Below are 21,852 nucleotides of genomic sequence, written 5' to 3'. Positions count from 1 at the left end.
ACTTTCATTGACGGCCTCTCCCACTTGGCACACACTGTCTTACTCTGAGATTTTAACGTCTCTGAATCTCGCACAGACAATGACATTTGAGCGCTATTCGCAGTGACCAGAATTACCTTACAGCAATTTTGCTCTCTTGCATGCACAACTAAGGCTAACCTACAGGCCAAGCGTACAATGTCGTACGGTGCTGCTCCTTGCTGAACGACGATTTTCCCCACCCCCACTGGAGTACGATGTAAAAAGTTGCCAGAGAACCCCAAAAGTGAATGTGTATGCAATAGTGCATGTTTAGTGTAATACTTGTCTTAATTGCTAAAAGTTGTCCAAGAACTAAATATATAATTGCATTTGTACGCATTTTACCTAACATTTGTTATTAGGAGTGTTTTGTGTGCGCTTAATAAAAGCCTTAACCACTCAGTCTCCTAAGTTGTACTGCCTGGTCACAGTACTTTGGATCGACATTAGTGAGCTTTAGAGCACTTTTGGTTACATGCCTGCAGTGGATGGCATGCAGAATAACTCTGACACCAAATAATCAAACCAACTCAGGAAGATGGCAAAGTAGATCTGTTTTTAATATCAATTGTCTAAAAGAGCAGTTATAACGGACATCAATGGACGCTGCACAAGCTTTCTCGTACATTTCACACAAAAATCACACCTTTTATACTATAAATTCATCATAAGTGACGTCATACTTCGTGGCAACTAAGTAAAACCTAAATGGGATTGTGATAGGATCAAGGGGAACATCCAAGTATACTTTCTATATGGGGTTGGGTTGTGTTTGGGTCTCTGTCAGGTGGACAACTTGTGCCCTCTTCTATCATATATGATATGATAGTTTATATAGCGCCTATACACAATGTGTTTCAAAGTGCTTCAAGGGAAGGGAAGGGAACAAGGGAAAATACAATGACATTCTTACAGGCCATGAACAGTAAGGATGGCAAATTAACTATCGTACTCGGCCTGATGAAATTTCAGATAGTGCAAGAGCTAAGACATAGATAAGGAAGGGAGGGAGAGAGTGGGAAGGAAACGGAAACAGACAGGCGACTACCGTACTAGGCCTAACAACATTTCTGGTAGAGCCGGAGAAAAACAAAAGGCGAGGGAGAGGGGTGCAGAAAAGGGGGGAGGAACAAAACAAGCGACTATGATACTAGGCCTGACGACATTTCAGATAGTTCTGGAGGGGATGTGGGGCGGAAAAAACAGTAATGGGAGGGTGGAGGAAACAGACGAGGTTGATATCATATTAGGTCCAGGGACAATTCTGATAGAGTAAGTGCTTAGAAGAAAGTAAGGGGAGGAGATAGGAAAAGGGAGAAGGGAAAGGAGGAGAGAAGAGAGACTAAGCAGTCAAAAAGAGTGGAGAAGCAAGGGTGGAGAGCGAATACAATTGCAGAAGTCAGTAGTAACACATAATGTTGCAAGCCAGGATACAAGATGAAGATGGGAACAGCATGATTCAGGGCCACCATGAGTATAAGATGCAAAGGAAGTCCAGCATGAGAGTTGAGAAAGAGTGACGCATGAATGAAGTCCATAAAAGTCAAATCCAGCATTGGCCACAAGACGCTGATGGTAAAACCAGAATGTATTAGGAGAGACTCCTGCAGAAGTAGGCTGGAGGAGGTTGAGGGGGAGCAGGGTAGACGAATCGAGCAAAAGAGGCACACCTGTGGGCAAGAAGAGGGGTCACAAGGGAAGATCACGGGGGGGCCAGAGGGGGTCAGGATGGCCTGTGGGGACAGAGGGGCAACACATGTTGGTCCATGCTTACCTGCTGTCTGAGCAGTAATCTAGTGCAAGTAATCTTCAGCACCATTAAGTATACCGCTTATCCCTGGCTTTCAAACTAGAAGTCCCTTTGTTATACGGCCCTCTACAATTGGTTGGCACGCTGATGCCATGTCTGGAACAATCGGTTCACTTAGCAGCACATAAGCTCATATCCAGGTGCTAGGAGGTGGACATGACTTTGCCTCCCCACCCAATTAGCCCAACCTCTCATCACCCATGCCTTCTGCCATGAAGATTGTATTTGAACTTGGCCTTGTAGTGTATTCTCATCTCTGGGAATATAAGGTAGCGCAAGCATGCACTATCGCTTGTTCTAGAACTCCACATCCAACTCTATTTTCATCCTTGGCTCACATGACAAGAGACCACAATTTGGTCCATTTTGCAGTAATTAAATGTTTTAAATGAATACAACTTGGCACACATGGTGTTCCTTCTTTGCACCTTAACAAGGAATGATTCAGCTTTTCAAGTTTTACTGCCTTGAGAATAGATAACCGGCCTTGGCTTGCTTCAACTTTGATACGAGGCCAGACAGCCTCACCATTCAAGTCCGCGATCTCAGCTAATTTCTTTGCTGCGACAGCTCTCGATCCGTCTTTCTCCGTGGGTTTGAGCTTACTAATTCATGACACCAATGTCCAACTTCTATACAATGGCGGCTTTGCCTGCAGTCTATTCACTACGTATAGCCAGCTCCTACGGTCACTAAGTCTACTTGCGTTGCTGCATCTGTACAGTTATTAAACGGCTTGCATTTTCCACAGTGCATCACAATGCACAATCTTTTCGCATATAAAAGTTGACTCGATTCTTTACTTTTAATTTCTGTAAGGTTAATGTTTTCTTCAGCCAGCCTTCTCAGGATGTCACTTCTCGTTTCTTGTGATGTCACTACGGCTTTTCTCGTTCTTCCTCATATTCCTTCAGGGAGTTCCTCCCTCAGATTTGTCATCTCTCCAAGCATACTTCTGCTATGGTTTTCTCAGTGGATACCTTTTCTCAAATATTCGCTGTGGTATGGTCGCAACTACTGGTTTCTAAGCATGGTGCAATTTCAGGCTCCCAACATACCGGAAGGAGGGCCGATTCTGAAAATCCATCTTAACAGCAGGTGTTTTGTCCTCTTCCACCTCTAAAGGTTATTGAGATATGTGAATGCATCTTTTAGAAGAGATATTTACCCCTTTCAATGTTTCTAGATCAGTCCAATCTATGAAAGTCTCATCAAAACAGAATCTCTCCTGCTCATCCAGAACCATCAAGGACCACATCGACACCCTTGCTCAAGCCTTGGCCGATTTCTGTAATCACTCATTTGCCACTGGAGCTTTACCCTCCCCCTCAAGCACTCCCTTGTGCACCCCTTTCTAAAGAAACCCTTGGCTGATCCCTCCTCTCTGGCTAACTATCGCCCGAGCTCCATCACTCCTTTCATGGGCAAACTCCTGGAAAATCTGGACATCTCCCAGCTTAATCTGCATGCTGAATCTGTGGGTGGTCTCCATGACCACCAGCCTGGCTTTTCAGAGTTGCCAGAAGCATGGAAACTGCTCTCCTGAACACCTGTGAAGAACTGTTCTCCAATCTTGACTCTAAAATCCTTGCTGTTCTCGTTCTACTCGATCTATACTCTGCTTTTGATATGGTCAACCATGCCTTGCTGCTCGATCGCCTCCGTGACAACCTGGGTATCACCGATCAGGCCTTGGCCTGGTTGACCCCCTTTGTCACCGACCGACTCTCTCCGATCCAACTGGGGTCTTTCCTCTCTCTTTACTTGTGGTGTTCCCCAGGGGTCTAACCTCTCTCCCTGGCTTTGCAACCACTGCTTGGCGGCTCTTTCCCACCGCATCGCTACTTTCCGTTCCAATTATCAGTGTTATGCGGATGACTTCCAGCTCTCTCTCATGCTCCCCTCAACCACCTCTTCTCCTTCTCTCATACCAGACTGTCTGGCCACAATTCATCAATGGTGTGCAACCAACGATCTCTGCCTTAATGCCAGTAAGACTGAGATCCTCCTTATTGAGACGTCTCGCTCTCTCTCTCGCTCTTTCTCTCTCTTTCTCTTTCTGTCTCTCTCGCTCTTTCTCTTTTTCTCTCTCTTGCTCTTTTTCTCTCTCTCGCTCTTTTCCTCTCTCCTCCTTTTCCTGCTCCTTCCCGTGAGGCTAAGTACCTTGGTGTCATCTTCGACTCACCCTCTCTCCTCACATCTCTAAGAAGTCAAACTATCAGCTGCTCCTCCTTAGAGGTATTCTTCCTTTTCTCACTTTCCCCCAGAAGCTCACTGTCTCCAGAGCGCTCTCGGCTTGACTACTGCAACAGCTTCTTTCTAAATCTGCCTGCCTCTAATGTTTGTCCTTTACAGCTTTTCCAGAACAGGACTGCAAGACTTTGCCTTGGCCTCAAGCCCAGGGATCATTTCTTCACTGGCTCCCCGTGGCTGCAAGGATCAAGTTCAAGAACCTCTGCATCATACACAGGGCTTTCTGCGGTCTGGGACCCCTCTACCTCCTGTGTTCTCTTCCTAAACATCTTCCTTCTTGAGCTCTCGGCTAATCAGCCACCAACTCTGAGGGTCAGGCGCTACTCCAAGCAGAGAGTTGGGGGCAGATCTCTCTCTCCTTAGCTGATGTCTCCCTTTGGAACAGCCTACCTGCGCCTCTCGAACTTGAGCAGAACCACCTCCCGTTTCCGGAAGCATCTTAGGACCTTACTTTTCGCTTCCGCTTTCTCCCTCCCACTGTCCAGCTGACGCACCTGACTGCTCAGCGCACTGGTCACCTAGATACCCTCTGAACTCTGGCCCAGGCTCCTGCATGTCCAGCTGCCCTCGCACTGCCTCCGGCTCCCCCGGCACTTAAGGGTCTGTAACTGCAACCTACAATCCCTTCCCTTTGCACTTATGAGCCATTCGTTAGCTGCACTTATTGAATTACCTGCACTTCTCTCATCCACTTCTCCCCTTCCTTCTTCCCTGCACTTGCGCGATCTGTATTACTCGAGGCCTAGTAAGATCATTGTTTTGCCCTCCCTTTGTTTCCTCCTCTTTGTCTTGTCGTGCCTAGAAACACTTGTGTACATGCATGTTATAAATGCCATATCATAGCCAAGCCACTGGAGATGGCATACATTCTATGAAGTCTGTCACAAAATGGATTTGTTGAGTCCGTACTGTGGCATATAGCAGCCCTTTTGTCTTGCATCTCCAAGTTATGAAGTATTTGCAAGAAGATGAAGAAATGTATTTCATCCATTTACTGGTACACTGACCAGATAGTTCATTTGGTTAAGCAAGAACCAGACAAATTGAGCAAACGTATGTTTGTGATAATCACCTGTGATATTTTTGTTTTTCCCGTAGTATTAATAACGAAGAAACAATGTTACAAGATGCATTTGTTGGCACTCCAATTACCAAAGCATCACAGAAAATGTCCAGGTAAGTGTCTAATGTAGCTGAGTCCGTTTTTGCCCCTCATTATCAATTTCGAAATATGGATTTGTGCTTTTTGTGGATTGATGTTCTATCTCATCATTCAAAATTATACAAATATTTTCCAACACTGAAAACGTTGATAGTGACAGAAGGTTTAAGTATTTACTGGCAGGTTTCTTCTACATGGTCCATAATTAAGAGATACATTCAAATACAAATTTGTAAACACAAAAATGTACACATTAAAAGCTGAACTTGGGTTTAAATAGATTCCTTCCTCTGACAGATGCCATATCTTATTAATAGCCTTATGAGGAAAGTGGGCCTTTGGAATTTATTTCACACACTGTGGCATGAACTTCAGCTCCCCAGTGTCATTGGTACCCATGACTCCCCATATTAGGTCATTGGTGCTATATCTAAAGTCGGCTGTATCCGATGACCTCAATTTCTTTTTTCTATGTGCTCAGACACTGCTTTCTGGGTGCTACTGCTTCATTTTGTTTAATGAATCCTGTCTCCCCTGAAGGCTTCTAAGTTAATTTGCTAAGATTGCAGGCAAGCTCATGTCTGTTTTCGATCCACACCACTGTTGAGTTTGATGCCTGGGACTGAATCAAAACGCAAAGAATGTGGATCTTGTCAGTCAATGCACCCTAAGACTGTTAGGAAGTAGGTCGACAAGGTCTTTACAATGCTGTTGTGGATGATAAATCCTTCAGGAAGTTTCTGGTGCCTTTTGAGCCTTTTAAAAGAACCAAGAAATACCTGGCTGTGCACAGAGGAGTCACAGAAGGACAACATGAACAAGAGGCACAAGCAATCTTCCTTCAAACACCACTCTTCGTCAACCTCCAGGAAGTAGCACCACCCCTGTCGAAATCAGGAGTCCGATGCATCACCAATTCAATTGATGCAGATACCCTTCACCATTGTCGCCTCTGCCCCACAGCAGTGGAGGTAGATCATGGAAAAAAGGATAGATGCGTTTGCTAAGCTCCGGTTGCCAGTGGTTTAACCAGGGCCCACTGCCCATTCCAAGGTTGACCGGGTACTCCCATTGGCCCACCACTGTATGACCCCTGAACGACCCCTGAACTTTGTTCAGGACTTCAGAGCTAGCAGTCATCCCTCCATGTTGTACTGCTCAGTCTTTTGGTGTTGTGGCCAAAGCATCAGTATTTCGCCTGAAACTCACACTGCAGCGCCGATTTCCCTCTCGGCGAGACTGAGATTCTAAGGAGACGAACAGGTGTCCCCAAACACTCATGTTGACTGCACACCTAGCTTTAATGTGATCCAATCAATATTTAAGACCATCTAAGCAGTCAATGTAGTCATACATTTTCTACTCAAGAATTATTCCAATCAGTAATTTGTATATCCACAATCTCAATTGTTTATATAATGAATTTGTAAACACACTGTATGATACAAAATGTAATTTTCAACAGCACAATGATCAAGTTTCTTAAATCGGAAATCCATTAATCATATGCTCTATGCGTTTCTGGAAATCTCTTCCCTTCCTCAGGAGCTATTGTTTGTGCTTTTCATGCACTAAATCGCACACTGATCTACACAACTTAAAAAAGACAGTATACATAGTTAGTGAGATAATTTATTTGAAGCCATTCTAAATGTTTACATTAAAAATAGATATCTGTCATGATCTTTTTCATTAATATTCACCTGATGTCAGTCTGGTTAACACATGCCAAGCTGTGTGCACTGTGCTCTGTAATGCGGAAGCCTTAAGTGGTATACAGTAAACCCAGCAATGCATAGTGAATTAAAACGAAGTGTGTCAAATGTTTGTACCTAATGCAGCCTTATATCTATGGTCTTATACCAATTCTGTTTTCACCTCAAATGGAGGATATCCGGTCTTATAGCCATGCCTAGATCTTTCTTGTAACATCCGTAAAAGTGAGAACCTGTCTGTTCTAACTTTGTGTTATCCGGATGACACGCTGCTCTCCTTCAGGCTCAGCCTCCTCTGCTCGCTCGATCATACCGGACTGTCTATATACGATTCAGGAATGGTGTGCCTCCAATGATGTCGTCCTTAATGTCAGAAAGACTGATCCTTCTCATTGGGACACCTGCTCCTGCTTCCCCTCTTTTATTCTGGCTGCCCACACTGGGCCCTCTACCCGCACCTTCCTGTGAGGCGAAGAACCTTGATGTCATCTTCGACTCCATCCTCTTCTTCTGTCCTCACATCTCTGACATCTCTAAGAAGTCACAGTACCAGCTGCACCTCCTCAGAGGAGCCCTGGTTTTCTATAGGCTGGCATACTGCAACAGCCTCTTTCTAAATCTGCCTGCTTCTACTCTTCGCAACTAATCCAGGACAGGATTGCAAGACTTTTCCTTGGCCTCAAGCCCAGGGGTCGTATCTCTCCAGCCCTGAAATCTCTCCACTGGCTCCCGGTGGCTGCAAGGATTAAGTTCAAGACCCTCTGCATCGTCCACAAGGCTTTCTGGGGCCGGGGACCTATTATGCTCACCTGGCTCCAACAGGGGCGTCGATCGGACCCGGACTGCTGCGACCTCCTCCAAAGTGAAGCGTAGTGCAGAGATGACAGACTGGACTGGGCCGCCTAATCTCGTCTGCTTAACCCGTAGAAGTATTCTCCTGCAAGTGGAGAAAGGGATTTAGCCACTCGTGGATTTTAGTAATGGCACCCCACTGTTCTCCCCACTGATCGCCACCGATATTCACTTTCAGTAAGCTCACCTTATGTTTGTAAATGATGAGCTCTCCATCCTGCGTGGAATGCAGGGGCACGTAGATACCAGTTACTTCACTGGTTTGAAGGCGCTGGAAGAGTTCCGGGTGAATATTGACTCCGAGGTTCCAGTCGAGAACCTGTAAGTATAAAGTTCAAAGAGTTCAATATGTCCGATGTTCACTCTTGTACATTCCTTCTTGTGTTGCAGCTGGGTCCAAGAGAAGATTGTCTTTTGGCAACTGATGGTGTTCAGGTAAGAGTCTGTATTACCAAACACTGTCTGGCAAAAGATGCGTGTGTTTAAATTGCTGGTTTCGCTCTCCTTACAGGTACGGTGTAAGAAGTTGCGGTTTGTTACAGAATAATGCCTCCGGTTATTAAGTAAGTCTATGGTAGAGAGATTGTATTTGTTGGCTCTCTCGGCTCACCTTATGTTTCTTTGTCCCCTAGATGGTGGAATTCGGCGGAGAAAATGATGGAGGCTGTGCCGGATCGAAAAATGCTGTGAGGACTGGCGAGTATGGCGCGGCGCTGCAGCTGGCGATGCGACGCATGTAGAATAATGTCCTCTTCAAGTTCGAAGACGTGATGGATCCGGAATTCAGGTAAGGATTGAGATAATATCTGTTTTCTAACCTTTCCTTCTTCTTTCTTCTATTGCTAGGAGCTCTGGATTCGAGACGGGCGTGGCTGAAGACTGGATGCTGACTGCAGGCACGGTGAGCGTTACACTGCTGGATGCAGAATAACGCGAAGCATGTGCTGCTGTTCGGGCGTGGTTTAAATAGCCTCCAAAGTAGTTCCAGGTAAGAAGTCACAAGAACCACACCCGAGTAAAAAATAGTCCCATCCAGGTCTCACGTTGGCTTGGATTCATTTGCAGCATGGTCTGCATGAGGTAAGTAAAGTCTATGAGCCTGGCGCCTATGGCGCCAGGACTGATTCCTATTATGAGCCTGGCGCCTAAGGCGCCAGGACTGAACCCAGACAGCCCCCAGCCGGGGCTGCTGGGGTTTTATTAAATATCTGGATGTCTGCTCCCGGGACTGATGGGCTTGATCTGGATGCCCAGGGGTAGGCATCATGACAGGACCACACTACATCCAACTCTCTTCCTAAGCATCTTCCTTCTTGAGCCCTCCCTTCAGCCACCTCCTCCTCTGATGGTCAGATGCTTCTCCTCGGCTGGCTACTCCCTCGGGAACAGCCTCCCTGCCTCTCTCAAACTTGAGCAGGACCACCTAAGGTTCCGAAAGCAACTCAAGACCTTCCTTTTCGCTTTTGCTTTCTCTCTCTCCACCCCCCTGCTAATGCTCCCGTCTGCTCCGCTAACTGGTTATTTGGCCACCCACTGAACCTCATGGGGACACCAGTCTCCTGCACAGCCAGTTGCCCCTTGCACTGCACCTTCCCCTAGACCCTCATGACTGGACAAATACTCCTGCTTCAATGGATTGCTTTTCTTCTGCAGATTCCTCATCTTGATAGATATCCATCTTCCAGCTCTGCTGCTCAGAAACTTTTCACCAAAGGGCGTAGTGGACCTCGACTCAGCAGTCTATCGTCGATCCGTCTTGTCCGGCTCTCGATCATCAGCTCCGGAAGTGACGTCAGGTGTCATATATATATTTCTGAGGCTTGTGGAATCTGCTTAGATCACATGCTGTGCATAGGCCGACATCTAGTGAAAGCAGCGGAGTATTAGTTTGTTTTTCGAAACTCGAAAAGGGGCGTCGAACTAGGGCGTGCCAGTAAATACTATCCCTAGTGTGATGTCCACTGTACCCATGATCCCTCACGCGTGTAGGACCCTCAGATAATTTTTTTACGCCATACTTGTCGGAAGCATAGTTGCAGAGTTCCTTGGCTTTTAGCCATTTATCATAACATTATCAAATTCCCCGTTCTCAAACCCCACGTCGAAGTTCAATGAAGACCAACGTCGGTACCTGAGAACAAGGACGAACAGCCGTCGAGACTACACGAGGGACTTTGGGCCTCGGAAGGCCTCTGGCCTCAGCCCCTGCAAGTAGGGAGAATGGGGGGTGGACATACTCACACACACTTGTTTTTCCTACTTATACCCGCCCGCTGCCAGGTTTTAACATATGGTGAGTACCCCATTTAAATTCTGGCCCAAGTGCAACCGTAAGTTCCCTTGGGTAGATAAACATAACACCTGTAACCTGTGTCTTCCAAAGGACCACCCTGAGGCGAATTGTCGAGCTTGTAAGGTCTTCAAAGCCAAGCCACTCGAGGACCGCTCGACCAAACGTTGGGTCCACTACGCCAGGAAACTCGAGGCCATGGACGCAGTGGGTTCCTTCAGTGATGGTAGCAACACTGCCGTATCGGACGGCGAGGGCACAGGGGTGTCGGTAGGCACCTAAGCGCGATTCCCCGACTTCGGAGGACTGTCCGGCGGGTCAGTTATGGGGACAACACCCGGCGGCAAGAGCGCTGTGCATACATCTTCATCTAAGCACACAAACCCCACCCGAGATTCGACACGCGTGCCGAGTGATCGGCAGAAGAAGGCACTAAGAGAGCGGTCCGCAGAATCGGTGTCCTCTGGGCATTCCAGGTCATGGTCGCTTCATGACACACTGCAACCGACTACGATTGCTAAGAGTGCCACATTACCTAAAGTCACAGAGGTACGGTCGTCGGAGGAAGAATCCGACCCCTACCCCCAGGCAGCACATTCAAAGGCTCTTTGTTCGACGTCTGCGTCCGAGATTCCACGTCCCTCTTCTAAAGCTTGTGATCCTTCCTCCGGATCTCGATGCCAGGGGGTCAGGTAAACACTTCTCTACACATGGGAAGGGGGAGAAACAACAGAAAAGAGCCTTTGAACACCAGGTTCAGAAAGATAAACACCCAGAAATGTCCAAGGCCCCTGACCCTGTCACTAGGCCAAAGATTGTCCCTCCCACCCCCCAGGATATGGTATTAGAGGAGGAACCACCACAGCCAAGGGTTATTCCCAGTTCCAAGGAATGGAACTCGGAGGACATTGACACAGTAATGAGGATGATGTCTTTTCTGGCAGATTTCTACGAGAAAGACCCAAACTACTTCCTTAGCTATACTCCTACACCCTCTACCCCTTCGGGATCCAAAGACCCTCCACCTCCTGCTAAGATACCCTGCTCTGAGACCCCAGTTCAGGGCCTCATTTCAGACCCTCTCTATGTTGAACATTACCAGCAGGTCTCACCTCTGATGACATCACTGGAAGTGATGTAATTTTATCCCACCCCAAAGTGACATCCCGGGAAGCGATGAAACACAACCTTTCACCGCTTGACAAAACAGGAAGTGGCATCAAATAGCATTGTTCCTAAGTACACTAAATTACTGTGAATCCAAGCAGACGTCCAAGGCCAAATGATAATATGTTATTGTATAGCACTTACGCTCTTTTTTATAGAACATATATGCATACAATATCACCCAACCTGCGTTAGTACTCATTTATCGACCTAAGAAGGATGAAAGGCTTTTTGAAAAGAAAAATAAAAGTGACAACATTTTTTTTTCCAATTTGTTTTCTTCAAAACCGGCCCAGGCATGGCCAGGAATCGGCCCCCACTCCCCAGAGACGTTTTCGGCCCGGCCACAGGCCAAAAGACCGAGGGGCCAATCCGACCCTGCTTATAAGACTGCCTTCTTAGTAGCCATTACATCCATAAGAAGGGTTAGTGAAATTCAGGCTTGGTCAGTCCAGGATCCTTTCTTTACTGTTCATAAGGATAAACTGGTTCTACGAACTCACCCTAGGTTCTCACCCAAGTTCATTTCTAAATTCCATGTTAACCAGTCCATTGAGCTACCAGCCTTCTTCCAAGAACCCAACTTCTTCAGCAACTTCTGCTGAGGTGAAACTACACACACTAGATGTGAGAAGAGCGGTCCTCTACTACGTAGACAAGACCAGACCGATAAGGAAGACAGATCAACTGTTCGTCTCCGTAGCTACAGGCACAGAAGGAGATCGCGTCTCTAAAGGTGCCATCTCGAAATGGAAAGTCAAATGTATACAGCTGATTACTCCCTTTCAGATAAGACACTGCCTTTTACACCAAGGGCCCACTCTACAAGAGGCACAAGGGCCACTCTGGCTTTCATTGCAAATGTACCCCTTGACACCATTTGCAAAGCAGCTACATGGAGCTCTATTCACACCTTTACTACTCAGCACTACTGCATTGACACTCATTCCAAGACATATACTCAAGTGGGACAAGCGGTTCCAAGACATTTGTTCGCTCATGACCCTTCTCACATCCCACCGCCTTCTTCTAACACTGCTCGCTAATCTATGCACAGCATGTGATCTAAACAGATTCCACAAGCCTCAGAAGGGATACATTACTCACCGTAATCTTATTTCTGATGCTTGTATCTGCTTAGATTCACATGCGCCCGCCCTTCCTCCCCTCTGAGAGAAGGCGCATGGATGCTTGTAGTCTTAACTATCTATCTGCTTGGATACTCTGTACTCCCGCTACTCCTCATGCTACCTCGTGTCAGAAAAAATACAATCTGAGGGTCCTACAAGCATGAGGGATCATGGGTACAGTGGAAATCGCACTAGGGATAGTATTACTGGCACGCCCTAGTTCGACGCCCCTTTTTGAGTTTCGAAAAGCAACTGCAGCTTCCACTAGATGTCGGCCTATGCACAGCATGTGAATCTAAGCAGATACAAGCATCAGAAATACGATTACGGTGAGTAATGTATCCCATATAGCACGTCACTAGGCCCCATGCTTCAGTCCCTTTTTTCTGCGTGCTTGCACACTGCATCGGGATCAAGACTTGAGTTTACTTGACGTTTTTTGTACCAAATTGTTTGTTTTTCCTAGAAAACCTTGACACAATATATCACAGGATTTCGAGCTTCAGGCAACACCGCAGTTGCTAAGCTGAAATGTCTGTGACCGACCCCTACGACGTTTGTCTGTGGTGTCTGGATGTTGGTCACGACACAGAGGCCTGCGAGTCGTGTGCAAAGATGCAGTCGAAGTCCCTACGTGAGAGGGCTGGGAAACTGGCTTTGGGCCGGCCGTCCGCCATAACTGGCATGGTCTGTAGTCCGGTATTCGGAGGTAGAGACTGAGGAGCTCATTCCCAACAAGGAAAGACATTGCAAGAAGACCAAGAAACTGTCCCATTCCAGGAGCCATTCCTTGTCTTCCTCGCGGAAGCAGCAGCACCATCTCCATCGAAGCCAGTCCAGTTTGTTAGAATGAGGTAAGCCCTTAGTGGGGCTGACCACTCGGGAACAGTGGGAAAGTTTTAAAACTTCTCTGCTCAACATGTTAAAACATCAAGCTGCTGTAGGGCGGCTCTGGCCCGGCCAGTAATCTTTGGCGGCAAAAGCGGCGCTCGGGGCTCCCGGCCACTCGGACGACGTCAAACGCCTTCGGGCGTCACGCCTACTAGGCATAAGTCGCCAGAAGGCTGCAAGGCCGAGAGCCACGCCATCCATCGGTCGTCTGAGCGTCCCTCAGCGCCAAAGGAACCATCTGCATCAAAAGCCACTTTGGCTTCGAAGCCTACTCAGTCGGCTTTCAAGCCCTTTGCCCCAACAGTCGGTGATGAGTTTTCGTGCCGTTATCGGAATCGGGATTGTTTGACTTGATGCAATCCATTTTCAGCATCGATGACCCCGATGAGCAAGTTGACCCCGTTTACACGGCAGCTGGCGGCGTAGATTATTTCGACGACTAGGCTGATTTATTGGCCTTGGCTCAAGGTTTACAGGACGCTAGTGGTCTAGATACTTCTCCTGATCTTGAGTTGCAACAGAACCAGCCCTATACTCTGCTAATGTCAAGTTCAGGTCTCTGGTTGACCGGGTTGTTAACACCCTTGGATTGAAGGAGTCTACCACGGCCCTTCGAGAGTATGAGCTCACTGATATCTTGGATGAGGGTCAAACAGTTGAGCATAACATGCCATTTAACCCAGCCATTGCGGACCCTTTATCCTCCTTATGGCAGCACCCTTGCACTATTCCCCCTGTAAATGCCCTTTTTACATGGAAGTATAGGCCGGCAAGAAGAGACCCTTCTTTCCTCGCCACACACCCTACTCCGGAAGGGTTGGTTATTCAGGCTGCCACTATTTCCTCCAGACCAGCGGCATCCACTTCCAATCTGCCTATGGACAGAGAGGGAAAGAAATCGGACGCATTGGCCAGAAACGTGTTCATCTCTGGCAGCATGGTGCTCAAGGCCACAAGCATAGCCTCTGAATTACTCCTTTGGCCTGTGGAAAGCTGTGGAACATGCTTCTGAATATGTCTCTGAGGGTGCCATGAGGGACTGATTCTTAAAGCTGGTGGAGGATGGGGAAGGAGGTGGACAAACAGTCATTGGAGATGGGCCTGGATTTCCCCTCCCATGATGCACCGGTTGGTGGACGGTTGGCAGGGCATTGGGCCCAGTGACAGGAGATTCAGTGGAGTTATTGTTGGCACACGCTGTGCATCTTTCCTCTAGTTCGCTCCCTCCTCCTCCTACTTCCTCCTTGCACCTGCTATGGTGCTTTCCGTCACCCCCATCTTCTCTAACTGCTACTCTTATCTCCTATTCTATCCCCTTCACTAAGTCAGGATGGAAGAGATTCAAGAGGGACATCCTGGTCTCCAACCCAGGCCTCCCTATCGCTGATACCTACATCAGTGCTTACTCCAGACAGACTCTTACTGACCTCCTTTTTGTCGTTCTCCTTCATGGGGTCTGGCATGGATTTCCATCCTAATGAATATTCCCTGTCGTCCGGCTGGGAATCCTTGGTAATAGAAAAAACTGTTTGTTTAGTTTCCAAACTGTCTTTCTCCTTTAAACCAATCACTGAGCTCTGGGTCATACTGCCCCAAGCCAATGACTGCCCTCTAACTAAGCCCCTCCTCTGGCAGCCATCTTCAGATTTTTACTGCATGTTCAAGTGTTGGGAGTCCTCGAGCTTCGCTCTTCAAGCTTTTTGCTGCGTCTCACTTTTTGAGAGTTAAACTCTATTTTTCGGTCAATCGAGCATATGAGCTCCATCGATCATCTATCTGACTTTAACAGGGACCCGTTTTTTCAGCACCCCTCAAGGGCTATTTTGGTAGAGTATTCTTCGTGGCGGCTTCCAGAAGATTCTTCAAGCCTGCACTGGGTGGATCATGTCGGACAAGGAGGACGACAGCGCTTCCCTCTTCAACTTTTGCTCCGACTTGGGTTTGCGGAATGTGTACATGGACGACAAGCATTCCCAGTGCCTGTACTGCCTGTAACCTACGCATAAGGAGGGGGATTGTGAGATTTGCCGTAGCTTCTTGAAGTGCACGTTGAAGGATCGACGACAATGGTTGGAATCGTGGCAGCAGTCCAAGGCCTCTACCCTGGGTGGCACCCAGGGGCATGCCTCTCCTGGATCCGGCGAACTGGAGCAGGCTTCCAAGTGCTTTGAGGGTGCCCCACTCGTGGGGGCCCAACACAAGGCCAAGCACTTCTGTCGGGGTCGCCGCTGCTGTGGGTCCCGCGACGGTCAGGATGCGATCGTCATCTGGATCGATCTCCAGCCTCCACTCTGTATCGTCGTCCAAGAGGAAGTCAGCTACCAAGGGGGAAGCTGAGAGAGAATCTGGAGAAGGCCAAGCAGGAGAAGGCCAGACAGGGTACTGTGTCGGACCCACACGCGAGGTAGAAGGCCAAGGTGCACAAGAGTTCCCGACAAGGCCCAGAAGGAGAAGGCCAAGCAGGACAAGGTGTCTGACACAGCCAGGAAGGAAAAGGCCAAACCGGACAAGGGATCCTGCCTTTCCGTGAAGGCCCATGTGCACCAGGCAAAACCATCGCCCTCCCTCGAGGTGGTGGTGGTGTCGCTTTCGAAGGCCGTATGGGCTGACCCGCACGGTACCCTGACAATGGCCAGGGTGTCTCTTCCTCCCAAGAGGGAAGCTTTGAGTATGCCAGTTGAGAAAACCCTGGTGAAGAGCATGCTGGACCTCCGTCTGAGACTGACCCCCCTGGACCAGAAGATGGGGGATGGGCGCTGAAGGCCTCCAGGGTATGGACATTTCTTCGGCTGATGAGGATGAGATCATTTCCGTCCACACCGTCCAGGAGAGCGATGACGATAAGAGAAACGCCGGGGACTCACCCCAAGATGGGGGCGACGACGACAGGGTTACCATCTATGGAGGCTACGATGAGGGGCCCAAGGAGACGAGGGCCCGGAAACTAGCGCCCTTACACCCAAGATACCACCTAGAGAACTTTCGCTAGACATCCTCTTGACTCTCCACACGCTGGTGTCTAAAATAGAGGTGGATGCCGACAACCCTGCTGCCCGCTCCTCCCGTAGCGCCAGTGCCGCCTACCCCATTGACACCGGGCGAGCTGCCGGCCAATAAGAGGAGGAGGCACCCTGTGCCTCCATGCCACCCATCGCCCACCCTCTCCACCGCCACCCACTTTATCCCCCGCTCCTCCCAAGGGAGACAGTCAGACACAGCAACAACAGGCATGGATGATGAGGGCAGGATGGGGGACCTCCAGTCACCTGCGCCCAGAGCCTCTCCGCCGGATGAGGTGGGATCTTTCTATGTGATGATTGCCCGAGCATCAGAGCTTTTCCAGCTCACGCCGGATGGAAAAAAGTAGGAAGGCTTCTTATATCAGCACCAGGAGGCGAAGAAGACGACAATCCTTTCGGTCCCTCTCCTGGATGATGTTTGGGACGAAGGGCTGGCTCTGCTGAACAACCCTTCTACAGCCCCAGCGAAGAGAGACCGGCTTGAGAAGTAGTACAGGGTGCCGGACTCTGCACCCAAGTGCTTAAGGTCTCAACCGTCGCTGGTCTCGGCAGCCACCAGGAGGAAATGGTTGAGCTCGGATGCCTTCTTCCTCCACCCCTTCGGACAACAAACGGAAGAAGTTGGATTCAATGGGTAGAAAGGTTATCTCCTCTTGCGGCGACGATCGTCAAGGCTGCCAACGGCCTCGCGATCATGGCCAGATAAGAACGGGAGCTGTATTTTAAGCAGGTTCCGCTACTGGACTTCCTCCCCGATGATAAGCGGGTTGAGGCTTTGGAGATCCTTCAAGAAGGCGAGATGGCGTCGGACCAATGCCTTCACAGAGGTCCTGGACATCGCAGACACAGGTTTCCACCAGATGGGAAATGGAGTTTATCTTTGCCGTCGTGGCTGGCTCAAGGCCACCAACTTCAGACAAGGGTTTTGGACATGCCCTTTGACTGGGACAACCTGTTCAGGAAGGCTGTGGATGAATCCCTCCAGGCCATCAAGACGGACACAGAGACTGCACGTGCCCTAGGTACCCTAAAGCAACGACGACAGTCCTTTCGTTCCTCAGGAGGGAAGTCTATCCTCTCCTCGAAGGGTTTTGGGGGGGTGGGAGGCTCGTCCTCTTACTGCCAGCCCTCCCATTCCTCGACCCAGGAAGCCAACCGGGGTCGCTCCAAGGCCTTTGGGGGCAGACGTCGTCATCGGGGCGGCCTTCAAGCAAGATTAAACCGGCCAGGACGTTGGGCCCCCACCCGTGTACCCCGGTGGGAGGCCGACTGGCGACCTTTGTCGGCATGTGGGAGACCATCTCCACCGACCGATGGGTGCTGGACGCTCTTGCCCATGGACACACCTTAGAATTCCAATGGACGTGTCTGCGAATACCACTGGTGGCCCGGTAGGAAAACCACAACCCTCATCTGCTGCTGGAGGTTCGGGCCATGTTACAAAAGGGGGTGATGGAGCTGGATCCACGGTGGCTGCAGTGCTCTGGAGTATACTCAATGGAGGCCCATTCTCGACCTACGACGGCTAAACAAAAACATAAAACCCCAGACGTTCAGGATGGTTATGCTGCAGCACGTGCTCGGCCAGCTAGACGAGGGGGACTTTGTCGCCGTTGGGATCTGGAGGACGCGTACTTCAACGTCCCCATCGTCGTTCAGGGGATGAATTATCAGTTCAAGGCCCTTCCGTTCAGGCTGAAGTCGGCGCCCAAATTGCTTGACGCTGGTGTTGGCCCATCTGCGACTGCAATGGATCCACGTTTACCCCTACCTGGATGACTGGCTCATCCAGGCCAAGTCAAGGGACACCACAGTTGAACACACAGAGCGGACCATCCGTCCTCTGACCGATCTGGGGTTCTCAGTGAACTATGCAAAGTTCTGCTCAACTCCATCGCAGGACGCTCTGTTCCTGGGATCCAAGCTCAACACAGTGTCATGCCTTGTGTCACCGTCGGACGAAAGGATATTGGCCATCTTGGGCAAAGTGCAACGGCTGTTGTCACTGAAGATCGCCACAGTGAGGACCATCAAGTTGCTGCTCGACATGATGTCATCGTGCATTTACCTGATACGGCTTTGCAGGCTACGGATGCGGCCGCTGCAGGAGTTCCTCAACGCCCGTTGGGTCCAGGTGTCCGGAAGCTTTCAGGACAGGATTGCGCTCGCCGAGGCGTTTCGACGAGCGATCAGATGATGGGGTGTACGCTCCGATATCGCTGGAGGCACTGATTTCCAGAGCTCTCTGTACCAGGAGACGGTCACATCTCTGGAGGGATGGGGAGCCCACAATGGACATCTTCACACCAGAGGCCTCGGGCTCCCGGAATAGAAGACGATGCACATAAACATACTGGAACTACAGGCAGTGTTTTGGGCCCTCAAGTCGTTTCTGCCGTCTCTCAAGGGCAAAGTGGTGAGAGTCTTCACGGACAATACCACCACTATGTTTTACATCCGGAAGCAAAGGGGCACCAGATCCCTGGCGCTCTCCAGGGAGGCGCAGGACTTATGGCACTGGGCCATCGCCCAGGGATGTTCCTCATTACATTCCACCTGGCAGGAGTAAAGAACTCTGTCGCAGACTCTGTCAGCAGAGAGCTGCACTCTTGCCACGAGTGGGAGCTTCGGCAGGACCAAGCGGCCAACCTCACCGACAAATGGGGCAATCCCCAGATCGAACTGTTTGCGATGGCGACGAACACCAAGTTAAGCAGGTTCACCAGAAGGTTTCCCCAGCCGAGGAACATAGGGGATGCATTCTCATTCCCCTGGGACGGCATGTTTTTGTATGTGTTCCCTCCGTTGCCGTTGCTTCTTCGAGTCATCAATCAACTCAGACCGTGCTGGTGCAGGGATGATCCTCGTTGCACCAGCGTGGCCGAGGCAGATCTGGTACCCGGACCTTCTAAGCATGTCAGTGTTCCCTCCAGTCAAGCTGCCAGTGGATCTTCTCGCCAGGGAAAGAGGTGCAATTCTGCACCACGACCCAGGATCGCTGAACCCGTTGGCCTGGCTCCTGCAGCATTGGAGTTCTGGGGTTACGATCTTCCAGCGGACTGCAAGGAGATGCTCGCCAAGGCCAGGGCATCATCTACTTTGAAATGGTACAGACACAAATGGAAGAGATTCCGCAATTTGGTGCCGTTCTCAGAAGATCGACCCACTGAGGGTCCCAGGCCCTCATGTACAGCCATATTTGCTGTCGTTGGCTACATCGGGGCTGGCTCACGCCTCCAGAATGGTTCCTCTGGCGGCTATCTCCCGCTACACATGATCCACAGGACGACCCTCCTTGTGGTCTGTTAGGGAGAATTCTCATAAATGGCTGATTTCCCTTACATAGTGAGTCCCTCAGCAGCTTTGCTGGATTTCTAGGGTTTATTTGTTTCACCTGGTAAGAGTGAGAGCCTTTTCCCCACTTTTACATGTGTTTTGCTGTGTGTGTTTTTACCAATTGTGTGATCTTGCCTACTCCATGAGCATCATTTTTGTGTGTTACACGGCACCTTCAGTGTAGTGACACAGGGTTGTCTTTTAGACTTCCCACTGACTCCATTTTTCTGGGACTGACTACTGTCTCCCAGAAACATGTAAAGTTGCCATTAACTTTATGTAGTCTCTTCAAACCACAGACCCAGTGCACCCCATCTTACATGGAGTATTGGAAAGGGTTAATTCTTATCCCTTTTTGTCTGTTTCTCTTGGAGCACTGTTTCGCTCCCTTTTCATCAAGACTTGGCCGGTGGCAGTGGTAACTACCCTATTTTTCATACCGCGGTTATCTTAAATAACCATGGTATTGTTTTAGGCTATTTTATTAGCCTCGAACATAAACCCGCTTGACCAAATAGATTTTATTTCGTCTCCGGCTGGGTTGATTCACCATTTCTTTTTGTTAAAGTCTTTCTCGTGTTTTACTCTGCACGCCAAATCAGGTTTGGTCCCGTTGTTCGCCGTCTTTTCGCGGGCTTCTGCACAGAAGCCCTCCTTAAGGCGCCTGAAAGTCTGGGTAGGCAGGATGTGAGGGAGGGGTCTAAGGACCCCTGCCATGGGTTCCCTTGGTAACCCAAGTCGCACTCCTGTTTGATTGGCTGGGTGACTGTCCTTGCCAGGACTGCCACCCTGCTGTGTGATTGACAGCCAGGCTGTGTGAATAGGGGAAAACTGCATAAAAAGCATGTCTCTGGGACTGGAAAGGTAGAGTTGCCACTGAAATGAAAGAACCAACGAGGAGCTGACAGAAGAGGACCCCTACAACAACTGAACCGCCCGGTGAATCTTCAGATTCCGACGACAGAGAAGATCCTCCAGGAAACTTCTTCTCTTGAGCTGGTGGGACCAACCAGTTCACCCAAACTTCAAGCCAGGACCCCTCCTCTGGTCGAATTTGCTGTACAGAGCTACAGTGTGCCGGATAGCCAGGAAGGTCGGACCCTGCTTGGGTTTTAAGGAGAGCACCTTTTATTCGTTGTTTCGCTCTGCTGCTGGTTTCTTCCCTGGGTAGTGCAGGACCCTCCAGTCTTCCTACTTCTTGTCAGTCAGTCGCTTCAGGAACCGTGAGCCTGCAGGAACTACCAGGAGTGTCCCCCTCAGCTACAGCTTCTTCTCCGTTTTAAGGTACTGTGCAAATCCGGTTGTTCGTTTCGTTCAGCCGCGGTGAAAGTGTTTGAAATCTTTCTCCAATCCGAGGGCTTGACCTTCTCTTTGAACTAACTTTTCAGCCAACCAACCTCGTCCGGAATCTGTGGCACAAACTTTACCGCAAACTAGCCTGAACCGTGTGATCTTGAACAAAAGACTTTTGACCTATTTACTTTGGCCTTAAGCCTTTTCTACCTGATTCTATCACTGTAGTTCCTCTTGCTCAATCGCCCTGAGTACTTACCTGTTGGTGTGGTTCAATTTCTATTAACTTTGTCTTTCCATCCCTTTTAAATTGCTGGAGTGCCATTTTGCTCCCATTTCATTTTGTAAGCTTAACCTGTCTGGAACTTATTGGGAGTGGTGTTGTGTATTAAGATTGTGATTTTAAAAACTGCTTACCTTAGTGAAATGTTATATAACTAAAGAGTAAATAAATATATATTCTTTTACTTGGAAACCTCGAGTCAGTCTTTGTTTCAATCATAGTAATTGCTGTCCTTTGTGTAACTATTTGATACTGCTCACTTGCTTTTGAGATAAGTTTGACTGCTTAGCCATCGCTAACACTTTAACTGTGTCGTACTGGCTTGTACCAAAGGTGAATTTGTACTGTCGCTTGTAGTCTTAATTGTGTGTGGTGTTCCCAAAGGGTACTAAATATAATTCTGCCTAACACTGGTGTACAGCGGTGAGGATCAAAGTATAGTAATTACACTTAGAGTGCTGCTATTACCTTGGATCAACTAACCACAAGGCTAACATCACTAAAAAGCAATATTAATCATGTCTGATATGGAAAGCCACAGTCAGGAGACCCTCCTGAGTTACACTGCTGATTATCTAAGAAATCTGTGTAAAGAAAGGAAAAACTCTGCCAAAGGCAAAAAGACTGAA

The 21,852-nt window shown here is 48.9% G+C and overlaps 1 protein-coding gene across 2 annotated transcripts in view; it reads left to right on the top strand.

Moving 5' to 3' along the window:
- Nucleotides 1-21,852, top strand: part of AHCTF1 (AT-hook containing transcription factor 1) — a 2,174,249-nt gene that overhangs the window by 1,430,907 nt on the left and 721,490 nt on the right. For both annotated transcript variants that reach the window (XM_069607832.1, XM_069607831.1), the window contains exon 26: nucleotides 5,183-5,260. In XM_069607832.1, coding sequence (XP_069463933.1) covers nucleotides 5,183-5,260 — 78 coding nt within the window. The remainder of the gene's footprint in view (nucleotides 1-5,182; nucleotides 5,261-21,852) is intronic.

Source organism: Ambystoma mexicanum, chromosome 4q (genome assembly GCF_040938575.1).
Source record: "Ambystoma mexicanum isolate Mex_15411 chromosome 4q, UKY_AmexF1_1, whole genome shotgun sequence".
In the NCBI taxonomy this organism is placed as follows: Eukaryota; Metazoa; Chordata; class Amphibia; order Caudata; family Ambystomatidae; genus Ambystoma; species Ambystoma mexicanum.
The sequence above is the reverse complement of the archived record's forward strand: the minus strand, read 5'-3'. Positions and strand labels throughout refer to the sequence as shown.